General features: G+C 42.0%; 1 protein-coding gene across 1 annotated transcript in view; it reads right to left on the bottom strand.

The window, feature by feature from the left end:
* LOC114623732 (liver carboxylesterase 1) overlaps positions 1-6,680 on the bottom strand; it is a 36,361-nt gene extending 29,681 nt beyond the window's left edge. The window contains exons 1-3 of the mRNA XM_028770430.1: positions 6,550-6,680; positions 3,338-3,542; positions 1,967-2,111 (exon numbers count right to left, since the gene is read on the bottom strand). Of these exons, the coding sequence (XP_028626263.1) occupies positions 1,967-2,111; positions 3,338-3,542; positions 6,550-6,604 (405 nt within the window). The 5' untranslated portion in view covers positions 6,605-6,680. The remainder of the gene's footprint in view (positions 1-1,966; positions 2,112-3,337; positions 3,543-6,549) is intronic.
* Between the last annotated feature and the right edge of the window lie 5,334 nt (positions 6,681-12,014).

Genomic DNA, 12,014 nt, shown 5'->3' with positions numbered 1-12,014 from the left:
TCTGTTCTCCCCAAAGCCCATGACCTCATGCCTAGACTGCTCAGGCAACTGAACATAAAAGCAAGAGGCAGCCCTTGAACTACAACTTCATCTCATACCACTGACACTTCAGTGGTAAATTGAACTTCTCTCTTGGTAAGTGATTACTTGATGAGGAACACAGCAGCCTGATGGTACCCACTTCTACAGTGCTCCCTCAGCACACCCGAGTCCTCCCACCCTGCTAAGTCTAGCTTGCTTCTATTCCCTCCAAGATGTCTTTACTACTTGGGTTAACATTATTTGAAGACCCACTGCGTACCAATGACTGCTAAAACTTGAAGGTTAAAAAGACTTGCTCCCCCCCGTCTCTCTCTCTCTCTCTCTCTCTCTCTCTCTCTCTCTCTCTCTCTCTGTGTGTGTGTGTGTGTGTGTGTGTGTGTACATATAGAACAGAGAAGAAATGAGAGTTTACAAAATCCTGTTTGTTTCAAAGAAGTCATAATGAGTACTGTGAACCAAGAAGTGCAATGAGCCAAAGAAACAGCCACTATAAGGAATTGAGAATAATGCCCACTGCATCATGAAAGAAACAAAACCACTTTGCCACCTGGAACAAAATGTGGTAGTGGCTTGACTTGGCCATGTGGCTCCAGCATTCTTCACTGAGCTCCTAATCTTTGCTTCCCATGGTTACAACATGGTGAGTCAGTGGTTAGGACAGGAGAGGAATTTGACCCCAGACCCTGTGGCTCTTGGATCTCTGTCCATAAATAGAGGGTCTTGTGCCTTTAGGCTCCCAGAATCCCTGCACCCTGACCCACACAAGCAGGTTCTATGCCCCCTCCAATAGCAACTAAGCCAAGGTCATCTCATGAAAGCTGGAGGCAAACTGCCCCAAACCCGAACAGTTTTTAAGTCTAATATCAAGGACCTTTAAGACAGAGAAGGTTGTGTAAGAGTGGCTTATGACATTGCTTTCCCTAACCCAAAGTATGGCTGTGCTTGGGACACTGAGTACACAAGAAATGGATGGAGAAATTAGAGTCTGAGTGAATGAACATTTGTTCTTGCCTTCCTGTGCCTTGGAAAGCATGTGTGGGCCCTAACAGTAACCCCGAGTTCAAAATCTCTTCTCCCTACTCCTGTCCATGGAGACTGGCAGGTTTTGGCATTTGACTTGTTATACTCCAGAGATTGCCTCTTTCCCAAAGCCCCTTTCCAAACCAAGGGCCTACAAATGGCAGCTTGCCCAGGCTCAGGCCCTTTGTTTATGTGAATGCTGATTCATTGCAGCATCAGCCTGTGCCAAAGGCAGTTACTGATAGCAATGACCCACAATAAAATCCCAGCACTACTGACAAAAGGCAAAGGAGAATACTTCTAATTTCCCACAGCCTCCTCCCCTCAGAACTTCGTTTCAGGCCAATGAAAGTTATCACTATTACTTTGGGTAGAAAGGTGACATTCCAGCTACCTTTGCTAGTCCTTATCAAAGAGCACAGGTTTAAATATTAAAAGACCCATGCTATTGACCTGCCTACCCACTGTGTGTCCTAGCTTTCCTCATCAGAGCCTCAGTTTCTCCTTATGTAAACTATTACATAGACTGTATAATTTCTGAGTGCGAGAATGTGTGTGTGTGTGTGTTTTCAGCATAAGTTTGTTGAGATTATGTCTTAGCTACTCTGAAATCAGGTTGTCACCCGAGTAATTGAAACTTGAAGTTACTGTTATTGTTAGTATAAAAGAGTTTGGAAGGTTAAAATTTGTTTCTCAGATTCAGGGCAGCCTCTACCAAAAGTCTGATACAGTGGGACAAACAGGCAGAAAAAGACTGCTTATCTGGTGGTTAACAGGCCTTGGACCCATACTTAAGTCCTGGACTATAAAGACACTGCCCCTAGCTGCCTTTGTCCCTTTACCATGGCACACAGAATACAGATGCTGGTATCCACAAGTCTAGACCAGTGGTTCCCATGCTTACAGGCAACCTGCTGTTCTTTGTTAAGTCGGCAGGAGTGTAAATATTCAGGTAGAGACAGTCCTCAGAAAACTTTTGAGGAATGATCTTCTTTCTGTTGGTGAACAGCTCAGCGATCCTCTGTGCTGCCTCTGGGTTTTGGTAGCACCTGGAAAGGAGAGAGAGCACCTGAGTTTTCACCAGATGGAAGCTGGGAGTTCTGTCTGTGGCTCAACCTTTGTTCCAGCTTTGAGCTTGGTAATGGAGCTGATATCAGTATGTAAGGGGGTCTGCGTGTTTCCTGGCGGAAACTTTGAATTCTCTAATGCTTTCTAATTCTGCAGAGGGAGAAGGGCTTGGTGTCTTTCTCCTTCCCAGATTCTTTGGTTACACTAAGCCCAGGAGAGAAGAACTCAAATGATGGCCTGTCCTTCAACAGCATCCCTTGCATAGCCAGGACAGATGTTAGGTCCAAGCCTCTGCTGAGATTTCTATAGTGGGTTACAGACTGATGTACTCCATTAGAACATGTCCTTATCCTTGAGATATTTTCATCAACCAATGGCACAACTTTTAATGACAAACACATACACTACACAGGTCAGGAATTGAGTTTTATAAGCGAGCTTAGGAAAACTACATCTTAGTTCTGCTTCAACCACTGATAAGCTAGGTCACTTTGGGTAAATTATTTTCTTCTACTGGGACTCCAAATGCCAGGCCTGCTAAGATTCTACCTTTTCCACAGCCTGGAATCACTGATGGCTGCTCTGATAGGAGAACTTAATGGTCCAATGCAAAAAGTAACCGTGGGCAATTATTGAGTCCTTCGAGTGTTCAAGCATTTACTTTTAATGAACAAAAGTCATTTAAGGCCCACATCAACCCCAGACATCTATTATCACCTCCATTTTATAGAATAAAAGTCTGAGGCACAGATATTAGACAACTGCCCCAAGGACTGTTAGTCAGTATGGTGACTTAAATAAGAATGACCTTCATAGGTTCATGCATTTGGATACTTGGTGCCCACTTGGTGAAACTGTTTGGAGGTGTGACCTTGTTGGAGGAGGTGTGTCTCTGGGGATAGGCTTGAGGTTTCAACAATATCTGTCATTCCAAGTTAGCTCCACTACCTCTGCTCTATGGTTCTTGTATTAAGATGTGAGCTCTCAGCTACTGTTCAAGCACCATGCCTGCTAGAGTGCTACCATGCCCCTTGGCATGATGGTCATGGACTCATTCTCTGAAACTCTAAGTCCCCATTCAACTCTTTCTCCTATAATTGCCTTGGTCATGGTGCCCACACAGCAATAGACAAGCATCTAAAACATTCAGGAAGTTGGTGCTCAATTTGTAAGAACAAGGTCTCCAAACAAGGGCCCAGTGGCTTACAAAGGAGGGTAGGAGGTGGTGTCCTTCACGAAGCTCCAGGGCTCTGCAGGCTGTGGTGGAGCAAACCTCAAGGAGCCAAGAGGGGGCTTGGCATAGGGGACTCCCAGGAAGACTGCCACAGGCTGTTCAAATCCTTCTAAGCTGACATACTTCCCCAGGACTTTGCCATGAACAGTGTTCACCACAGGTGGTGAGGAAGGATATCCTGTTTACAAGAGAAAATGAGAATGGAACAGAACGGAAAAATCAGTCCTGGATTCCAGGTAGGCTTTGTCACTTGGTAGGCATGTGAGCTTAACTCAGTTACCGCAACCTTCTAGGCCATGGCTTCTTTTCACGTAAAATGAAGGAAGTTTTCTTCCTATATCAGAAGGATGGTGGAAGGACAAAATTGGAACTGGATGTAAGAAATTATCAAGTCAAAGTAGTTGGGGGTGGAAAAGCCAATTAGGAATGAACAAAACCTTTGATTTCCCTCTTAGACACCACTAGAGACACTTATCCATCCCAGTGCTAAGTGGTGTGCTGGATGAGACAATGGCCGACATTGGCCCTATTCTTAGGAGGCTGACCTCAAGAGAAAGACAGCAGACTCACTTCATTCAGGTAATAAAGAGGTTCTGACTCGGGAGAAGGATAAGAAGAAGATACAGGAATTCGAAGGAATGAGGCCTTTTGGTTGCTGTCATCATTGAGAACGTCAGACTCAGAACAGAGCAGGAAGATGAAAAGTTGGGGAATACATGAAGAAGAAGCATTGAGCACAGAGGACAAGAGACAGCACAGTGCAGGGCATTCAGGGAACAGAAAACGGTATATGAGTACTATAAGATCAGTCCAAGGGTAGAGAATAGTAATCCTATGTCATTGGGTATGTGTAAGGAAGGACACTGAATCCCTGCCCCAGGGGCTTTATGTAGTGGGCAAATAAACACAATAAATAGCTATGGCATCATGAAGGTTTTAGAACAGTCGAGCCATAACTTTAAGCGTTATCAACCAAAGGGAGAGAATTGGGCACCGGGCCTTTGCATAAGCACTGGCTCCACTCTGTTCTCGCTCTACAGAGTCTTTCCCTCATCTCACCACAGTTTCTCACTTATTCTCTTTCTGCCTGCTGTGGATTTCTAACTTAAGACACTTTTATTTGTGATGTTTTTCCTTCAAGGTCAATTATTTAACAATGAAGCAAGTCCATCATGATTTTGAGAGTGTCTGTTATCAAGAGTAGCCAATAATGCTATAAACTATGTCATAAAATCATGTTTATGCATTGGTTTACAAAGGGAAAAACACAATGCTTGTTTCCTTTGCTTTAAGGTCACCAGACCCAATGAGATACCTTTCCTGAGAAACATACATGTTGAAATGTGCATAGGTAGCAGAACTGGTATTTTGTGTGACTTCCAAGGGTCTATGCTAAAATAGACTACTCTATAATTAGAGGAAAGAGTTATGTAAAGATCTGGAGATGTATGTGAGAAACTTTAAAAGGCTGGCTTGATGCTTGACTATATGTGAGGCTTGAAGAGAAAGAGGACAGAAAAGTATGTGACTGTTGCTGGCTAATCTTAAGACAGGTACAGCTGGAGGATCTCTGAGCAAGAAGATGCCACCTAAGATGGGAATTCTAATGCTGGAAGGAGGTCAGTGAGAGATTAGGTAGAGTTCACCAGCTGAGCATGAGGGCACACAGGATGGACTTATATACTGTAGGGAGCAGGGTGAAGCACAGGGACAGCTGGAGTTGAGTGAGAGCACCTACCAGGGTAAGGGCAGATAAAAGATCAAGGGAAAGGGAGGTAGGAGCTGGCAAGAGTCCTGAAGAAAAGGAAAAGTCAGACAGAAGCAGGTATGGCCTATGTAATTCCATGAGTGTTTTCTACCCAGATGACGTGAGATGAAATTAGATTACTCTGGATAGAACCCTGGACTTATGGGATGGGAATATAAACAAGGATAAACTTGCTGCTCAAATAATATAGAGTGTGCACAAGTATTGATCACTCATTGAATCCTAGGCCTACATACCAAAGCACCTTTAAAAGAAGGAGTTGTCAAGGCCACATTAAAGATGAAGAAACGGGAATTGCAAGCAGCCTGGATAAACTTTCTGAAGATAATCATTGCGAAGGCAGTCCGCAGCACAGACATGTTCCAATCCAAATTTGAACCCTATCTCCCTCTGCCTCTCATTTTCTTCCTCTCTTCTCCCACTCTCATGGTGTCACACAGCCAAACAGAAGGAAAGTCTAGACATTTCAACAAGGCCATGGCCCTCAACAGGCAAGCACTGCTGTAGATTCTGGTGCTAGAATTAGAGTGAGATATGATTTCAGGAGACCTTGAGAAAGTCCTTTCCCCTGGAAGCCTCAGTCTCCTTCCTTGGAGTGGCACAAATGGGTGCCAAGAGTCCCAGGTTGTGCCCCTGTACTAAATATATATATATATATATATATATATATATATTTGCTTTGACCACTTTGGCGCTGGGCCCAACTGTCACCCATAGGATCCAACAGTCCCAGAACCAAATACCAGCCAGCTACTTTATCTGGGTTTTCTAGCCTGTGCTGCCACTGACCTATCTTGATCACCCAGAATTAGGTACTATTAAACTAAACCCAGCCCCTAAATCCTCAAATCCCCTGAAATTATCCCAACTGGCCAAGGCTACACCACTTTCTCCTGACTCCTCTCTTCTTTTGAGAGTAAACCATAACAAAGACGCTTAACATCAGCTCCCTTTCTGCCTCGGCCTTCTAAATAACCAGTGCACCTCCCTCTGCCCTACTTCATTGATGTGCCCCGCCCCTTTTCAGGGAATTCTCAGTAAGAAATCATCTTTCCAATGGCCAACAGCTCTTGGATAATTCTACATGTCAAACTTTCTATGAATATACTCTATTTTAAATCACCCTCTTTTTCTATGTCCCCTAGACCAGCCAGAATTCAGAGTGTTAGAAAGAAAATTATTCATTTTGCACTGGACTGCAACCCAATGGGGAAGAAGCAGGCACTGTAAAGTTAAATTCTTCACTCAAGGACATAAAACGCCAAAGCACTCAGCTTAGAGTTACTCATGTGTTCTGTCCGTGTCTGGAGGGCAAATATCTCTAAGAAATGGGATCTGTTTTTAATTTCCCAGAATGCATCTGTATTCACCAAGGCCCAGGACAAAGAATTTCAAATATGCACCCAGAAGTACTCACCCAGACTCAAGCAAGTAGTAAGAGAGATCAGACCCAAAATGCAGAGCCACATCATGGAAGAGTAGCAGCTCTGAGGTCCAGTGAAGTGTCTGGTGGTTGGGGATACTGCACTGATCCTACCCCGAAGCTATAAATCTGTGCCTGAAGTCCTGCCCACTCAGCCAATTTGCATAAAATAACCAGATGAAAATTCCTGACCAAGAACTCTCTGGATGTGCCTAATGGGACCTCTTAGCCACACCCACCTAGTGTTTACACACACACTCTCTTATTTGAACAGCCATTGCCCAACTCTCAGATAACAGAAGTCCATAAACTAGCCAAGGACTTCTTACATAATATTTCTCCCTTTGGTATTCAAACTTCAAAGTTCTCCCAAAAGCAGAGACTAGCACAGCAGGCAAGTGCCTTCAGGCAGAGAAAAGCTTTGATTTGGCATCTCCAGGAAACAACGGGAAATTTTAGAACAAATCAAAACATACAAACATCTCAGCTTCACTACTTTAAAGAACAGAGGTTTGGAGACAGAGTCTTCCCACAGTAAATATCCCTCCATAGTCTAATCATCTGCCTATTCATTATCCATTCATTCTTCAAACATTAACCACAATTTCCTACAGGAAAGAAACTGGTAAAGGAAACCTGAAGGCCTAGCACACCCCACCCTCAGGTATCTGTGAATGTAGTTTTCTTCAGTGACAGCTAAACACCCCACACCCATGTAACCAAGGTAGCATATGCAGCATCACTTTCCAATTTAGCTATATATTTAGGCCTTTGTTCTGCCTAAGGGTCTACAGTATCTTCTTTAAAATCATTTGTAGGCTATATCATGTCACTTTCATAAATATGCCTTAAATCTTTTTTTCTTTTTCATTCTCCTCCCAATTTGTCCTCAAACATCCTTCTTGCTTGTCCCCATTCTCCTCTCAACTGGCTAACCTCTGAGCTTTTGTGTCGTGTGGGTTTCTGACTTGGACCAGCAAATCATTCTTGAATGACAAGAGTCCTGAGAAAGAAGGTGTAGAGCATCAGAGTTAAGGAGATAGAAAAGGTGGCCTTAAGAAGTCTTGCACAAGTGGTGTCTTATGCCAAGCCAATTTATTAAGAAGTGCAGCATCTTATACACTATTCCTGGGGGAGAAATGGGACAGAGCTGGCAGAAACTATCATACAATGGGATGAAGTCAGCAGGAATTTAATCAAGCGATGTTGCACAAGAGAGATACAGGGGATCAAAAGACCAAGGACACAGTGGCCTTGGGGCTGATAACCATAGCACTATATAGATGGAAGAATTGGGTTCCAGGGATCAGAAGCCACAGCTCTCCCAAGGTGCTGGATCCAAGCCATTACTGGCTCTGCTAAGCAAATTCTTGGTTTTAGATAAGTAACTGTGTTCCTTCTCCTACAACACCAGGGAAAAGCTCTAAAGGCCCTGGGTTCAGACTATTACTGGCTCTGTCAAACTTGTTCTGATTTAGAAAGAGAGAGCTACGTTTCTTCTCTATACATCAGAGCTTCAGAAAAAGCCTTGGATCAGTCCAGCCTTCAAGATGTTCTATTATCTCACCTCTCCAAGGATCTTTTCCTCATTTACAATAGTCCTTTCTCTATTGTTATTATTTTCTTTCTGTCTCTCTCTCTCTCTGTCTCTGTCTCTCTCTCTCTGTCTCTGTCTCTCTCTCTCTCTCTCTCTCTCTCTCTCTCTCTCTGTCTCTGTCTCTGTCTCTCTCTGTCTCTCTCTCTCTCTCTCTCTCTCTCTCTCTCTCTCTCTCACACACACACACACACACACACACACACACACACAATTTTATAAATGCAAAAGTACTTGAAGCATTTAGGACTCCTAACATCTGTGGTAAGGACTCCTCCACCTCACAGCACAGGTAAACCATTGAGGACGACAGCACATAGAACGAACTACTTAACAAGCCAAACTTATCAGAAGTACACTATGCCTTTTAAATGACAGCTTGGAATTAAAACAAAACAAAACAAACAAACAATAGACAAATAAATAAGCTTCAAATGGTATAGCCTAAGCCCAGAAGCAGATAATTGCTACCCACATTTGCCAAGTTATTTTTCAAAATGATGGAGATCCAAAGACCTTCCAGGACAAACCCAAAGTTAAATTGTGACAACTCTGACAGCATTGAAGATACTTCAAGAAGTTCTATACACAGAGGAAAGACAAGACAGTCACAAATAATGCAGGAGCCCAGGAAAGAATAAACTTTCTGAGAGGAATAGATTAAACAATTGAGAACAAGAAAGACTTAAGTATGTTCAACTTGATAAGCCAACAAGCTCTTAAGATGAATAAGACAGTAAAAAAAAAATGATAATGTTCAGATCAAACAGGAAAAAGCCAACTATCCAATAACTATACATAGGAATTGGAAGAGGACAGAAGGAAAATGATTTACTGAGCAAATGGAAGCAAGAAACAAGAATTAGCCATTGCTGTGTCTGACACAGTAGACCCCCAAGCCAAAATTAACCTGAAGAGATAAAGACAGTTTCTAAATATTTTTAAAGGCACAAATGCAAAGAAGATATAACAATAGTAAATACATGCTTAAATGCTGGTAGATACTACTTTTATAAACCACACATCACTGGATGTAAGTAGATGGATGGACAGGTCTGCATACAAGTATAGTGTTTTATGCCAATACTCCTTCCTTATCAACAGATAGATCATACACAAACCAGTAAAATAATAATAGTAATAATAATAACAATTAATAATAATAATAAATCATCTGCCAAGAGTTTTCTGAGTTAAACCACCACAGATCAAATGATTTATTAGACACCTAAGATGTCTCATTCAAGAACTACAGAATTCATATTCTTTTCTGTGGCCCAAGGGGCTTTTTTTAAAATGGATCATATTCTAGGTTATAAAGCCATTCTTAACAAATACAAAACAAAATAATTGAAAAAAATTCTTGTAGATAATCAACACATAAATTAAAAATCAATGGTAAAAGAATCTAGAAAAATGCATACATATGAAGGTGACTGTGGCCTCATAGAATGAGTTTGGCAATATTCCTTCTCTTTCTATTTCGTGGAATAGTTTGAAGAATATTTGGTATTAGCTTTTCTTTGAAAGTCTAGTAGAATTCTGCTCTACAAACATCTGACCCTAGTATTTTTTTGGGGGGGAGGGTTGGGAGATTTTAATGACTGTTTCTATTTCCTTACATGTATGATTATTTAAACTGTTTACCTAATCTTCATTTTACTTTGATAAGTAATATCTATCAAGCAAATCATCTATTGGGTTAAGATTTTCTAATTTTGTGGAATATAGTCTTTTGAAGTAAGATATGCTAATTCCTTCTGTAACCAGGTATAACTTCTGGTGGGAGGAGGGGGACCAGGCCACTCATAAAACTTTCAGCACAAAGTTTGCCCTGCTTTCAAGGTGTGCAGGGATAAAGATGAAGCAGAGACTGAGGAAATGGCCAACCAATGACTGGCCCAACTTGAGACTCATCCCATGGGAGAAAGCCAACCTCTGACGCTATTAATGATACTCTCTTATGTTAGCAGATGGGAGCCTAGCATAACTGTCTTTTGAGACATCCAGCAGCTAATGAATAAATAAATAAACAGATGCAGAGATCCACAGCCAAACATTAGGCAGAGCTTGGAGAATCTTGTGGAAGAGTTGGAGGAAGGATTGGGGGAGACAAAACTATCAAGATCACCACAAGAAGAACTATAGAGCCAACTATCCTGGACCCATGGGGGTTTACAGAGATTGAACCAAAAACGAAAGAATGTGCAGTGGCTGGCCCTGGGCCCCCTACACATATGTAGCAGATATTCAGCTTGATCTTCTGTGAGTTCCCTAACAACTGGAGTTGGGGCTGTCTCTGACTCTCTTGACTACTTCTGGATACTTTTCCGCTAGCTGAGCTGCCTTATCTGGCCCCAGTGAGAGAAGATGCACCTAGTTCTGCTGCAACTTGATGTTCCAGGGCAGGCTGGTACCTATGGGAGCCCTTCCCTTCTCTGAGGAGAAGAGGAGGGGGACCATGGAAATGGGAAAGTGGAAATGGGAAGAAAGTAGGGAAGAGGCTGTGAATAAATAAATAAATTAATGAAAAATCCATAAAGATTGAACTATATACACTTGTGTGTGTTTATTGAATAATTTCTTCTCCCATAATTTCTTCCAGATCCTTCCCACCTCGAGGCCAAACTCCATGACCTTTCTCTCATTTTACAAAAGAAAAAAAAACCTACAAAAATCTACCCACACAACCACACAAAAATAAAACACACTCATACACACACAAATGGAAACTGAAATACACTAGCAAAAAACCAAAAAGACAAAAAAAAGTCTTAAACAATCTGAGACAAGAGGTGTACATAAATACCATTGAGTTTGTTTTGTGTTGACCATCTGCACCTAAGGGGTCTGCCCTAAAGTATAGTTAATAAACCCAGTGAAACTCCATGAATAATCGATTCTTAAGAAGAAAGAACATTATATCTATATTATGACACAATGAAGTGCTTTACTTATACATTAACTCATTTTAAGGTTAAAAACATTTTATGTTCAACTGCAGCTCAAACATAAAAACTGGTTGTATTTCAAAAGTATACCGAGTTAACTGATAAATTGGAAAATATTTTCTCCTTAGAGAAGCCTCTAGCTTCTCTCTGTCCCCTCGCCTCTCCCCCTTTCCCTTCCCCCTCTCTCCACTTGGTCATGGCTGGCCTCCACTTCTCTCCTCTATCTCTCTCCTCTTTCTCCACCATCTTCTCCCATTTCTCTCCCCACCTTTGCCCTCTGCCCTGAATAAACCCCCTCCCCTTTGGAAAAAAAGAAGAAAATAGTAAAAATGATGACACTTCCAATAAGCCAATGTATACCAGACAATAGCTGAGTTACATATATAAATATGTTTTAAATTCTTGGATCTAGAAGAAACTTTACCATCATTTGTCCAAAGACCAAGGTTTGACTTAAAATTAAATAGTGAGCAGGCAGGCCAGGTGGTGTCAGCGCACGCCTTTAATCCCAGCACTTGGGAGGCAAAGGCAGGTGGATTTCTGAGTTCTAGGCCAGCCTGGTCTATAGAGTGAGTTCCAGAACAGCCAGAGCTACACAGAGAAACCTTGTCTCGAACCACCCCCCCCAAAAAAAAAGTAGTGAGCAGGGTGTGATGGTGCATTCTTTTAATCACAGCACTTGAGAGTCAGAAGAATGTGGCTTTCTGGATTAGAGGCTAGCTTGGTCTACACAGTGAGTTTCAGGCCAGCCAGAGCTACACAGAGAAACCCCTAAAGCAAAATAAAATGATGTGTCTAAACGAAATTCTTACTCATCTTCTTCCTTCCTGTTTAATATATGATAGATCATTGTTCTAAGGGCTAATCAATAATCAACATAGGTTTTAACCCCTCCTCCTAAAGGCACAACCAGC

Source organism: Grammomys surdaster, unplaced genomic scaffold (genome assembly GCF_004785775.1).
Source record: "Grammomys surdaster isolate TR1022 unplaced genomic scaffold, NIH_TR_1.0 201, whole genome shotgun sequence".
NCBI classification, from domain to species: Eukaryota; Metazoa; Chordata; class Mammalia; order Rodentia; family Muridae; genus Grammomys; species Grammomys surdaster.
This window is presented reverse-complemented; position numbering and strand designations above follow the sequence as displayed.